Here is a 1,802-nt window from a genome sequence, read left to right as displayed (position 1 = left end):
CTCGCGGGGTCCGCCTCGGGCTGCTCCCTGCGCTGCGCTCTCGCGGCCCCGCGCCGGCGCTGCGCTCTGCGATGCGAGCCGCTGCGTGTCCAGCCGGGGCTCTGGCGAGGAAACTCACTTCAAAAGCCGCTGCACCGAGGGGGAGATTAAAGCCTTTGCCGCCTTCCAATCAAATGGGAGCCCGAGGTGATTGGAGGGTCAAGGGGATGTGACGCGTCCCGCGCCGCCGCCGCCGCCGCCAGGACTCTCAGAGCTGGTTTTAATGGGCAGCTCCCTCTTCGCCGCCCCCCCCGTGTGTCCCCTCCCTCGATTTCGCTCCGAGGACGAGACGGACATTTATTCTACGTTTGCCATGCGCCGCCTCCCCTCTTTTTTCCTCCTCGCCGTTCTTCCTTTCCCCAGCTCGAAAATAAACTGAAACCTCCTTTTGGAGGGGGGGCGAGTGAGGAACAGACTGCAGGGGTGTCCAGGAGGAGCGCCGGTGGGAGTGTGGACACCGGCTGGACCGTCAACTCCAGGGGCGCGCGGGGCACCCGCCCACCCAGTGTGCTTTCCTCCTCAGTAATTGAGACCCCGCGCGGCGCGGCCACCAGGGTAAGGAAAGTGGGGAGCCGGAGCCGGAGCCGGAGGAAGTCCGCCCGCCCGCTTCGATTTCCTCATATTCCGCGGCGGAGAAACCAGAAGCTAGATGGGCAGCGGAGGCGGCGGCGGCTGCTCCACACCGCGGAGCGCGCTGGGCTCTCCGCCCTTCCCGGCCACGTGATGCTCGGGGACGCGTAGATTGGGGCAGGAGCGGGGGTCACATGTTTCCTCTGTTTCACACTCCGTCTCCCCCCCACCCCCCAATCTTACTCTCCCCTTCCACCCTCTCTTTTCCTCCCCCCTCCGTTCTTTGGGCATCTCCACCCCTCCATCAATTGTCAATGTTCCTCGACCGCAATCAATCAGTTATTTGTCAGCTCTTGTCAATCCGCCCGTGATTTATGTCAGCTTTTGTTGCTGATTACAAGGCGGGTGCGACTTGAAGGGAAAAAGAGAGAGGGGGAGAGAGACGAAATAGGAAGGAAGAGACCGAGAGGGAACTGGAGGGGGGGGAGAGAGGAGCGGCCTCCTGGGATGGGGTGGGGGCGGGGGGGTGACTAAGAAAAAGAATGAAAGAGGGAAAGAAGCGCTCAGTGTTAGGAAAATGAATAGTGAGAGTAAAGTGCGCAGGTGCGCCCGGGGCGCTGAGAGGGGCGCGCAGGCCTGGGGTGCGCGCCTCCCCTCTCTGCGTCGGAGAGAGGACACCCTTCCACCTCTGGGGCTGCGGTCCCGCGGAATTCAGGCACGGCTCCGGGCACCTGAGGCGGGCGGTGGCGACGTCTAACACGGGAGATTTCCCACCACCCCACGTCATCCCACTCCGGCAGCCCCTCGGGACGAGGAGCGCGCGGATGTCAGTCAGGCTGCCACCCGGCGACGAGCACTCACCCTCCGTAGTAGCCCGACCCCAACTCGGAGACTTATTTCTTAAGAGCCACGAAGTAACCTCAGTGCTAGAGGTCAACAGTGGGGCAGTCCCCCCTCAGTGCTTGACCCCCCTCAGATCCTAACCGGGGCTTAGAGGCAGCGAAGAAGAGGCCTGGCCGTGGGTGTATGGGGGAGAAATGCCTCAGGTTCACTCATACCCTCTCCCCATCCTCCCCCCAGCCCCCTCGCCGCGCCATCTCCGCAGGCTTGGAGACTCGGGGCTGCTCGCTCGAATGTATTGGAAGGCCGAGCCGGGACTGACCTGCGCCGGGAGAGCGGATGGAAGGAGCGAG

At 63.6% G+C, this 1,802-nt stretch overlaps 1 protein-coding gene across 1 annotated transcript in view; it reads right to left on the bottom strand.

Annotated features, from left to right (window-relative positions):
- Positions 1-952, bottom strand: part of ZNF503 (zinc finger protein 503) — a 4,780-nt gene extending 3,828 nt beyond the window's left edge. The window contains exon 1 of the mRNA XM_008068602.2: positions 218-952. Within this exon, the coding sequence (XP_008066793.1) occupies positions 218-336 (119 nt within the window). The 5' untranslated portion in view covers positions 337-952. The remainder of the gene's footprint in view (positions 1-217) is intronic.
- Positions 953-1,802: the final 850 nt, after the last annotated feature.

The sequence above is a fragment of the Carlito syrichta genome, unplaced genomic scaffold, assembly GCF_000164805.1.
Source record: "Carlito syrichta isolate Samal-C Ts95f unplaced genomic scaffold, Tarsius_syrichta-2.0.1 Scaffold311316, whole genome shotgun sequence".
NCBI classification, from domain to species: Eukaryota; Metazoa; Chordata; class Mammalia; order Primates; family Tarsiidae; genus Carlito; species Carlito syrichta.
This window is presented reverse-complemented; position numbering and strand designations above follow the sequence as displayed.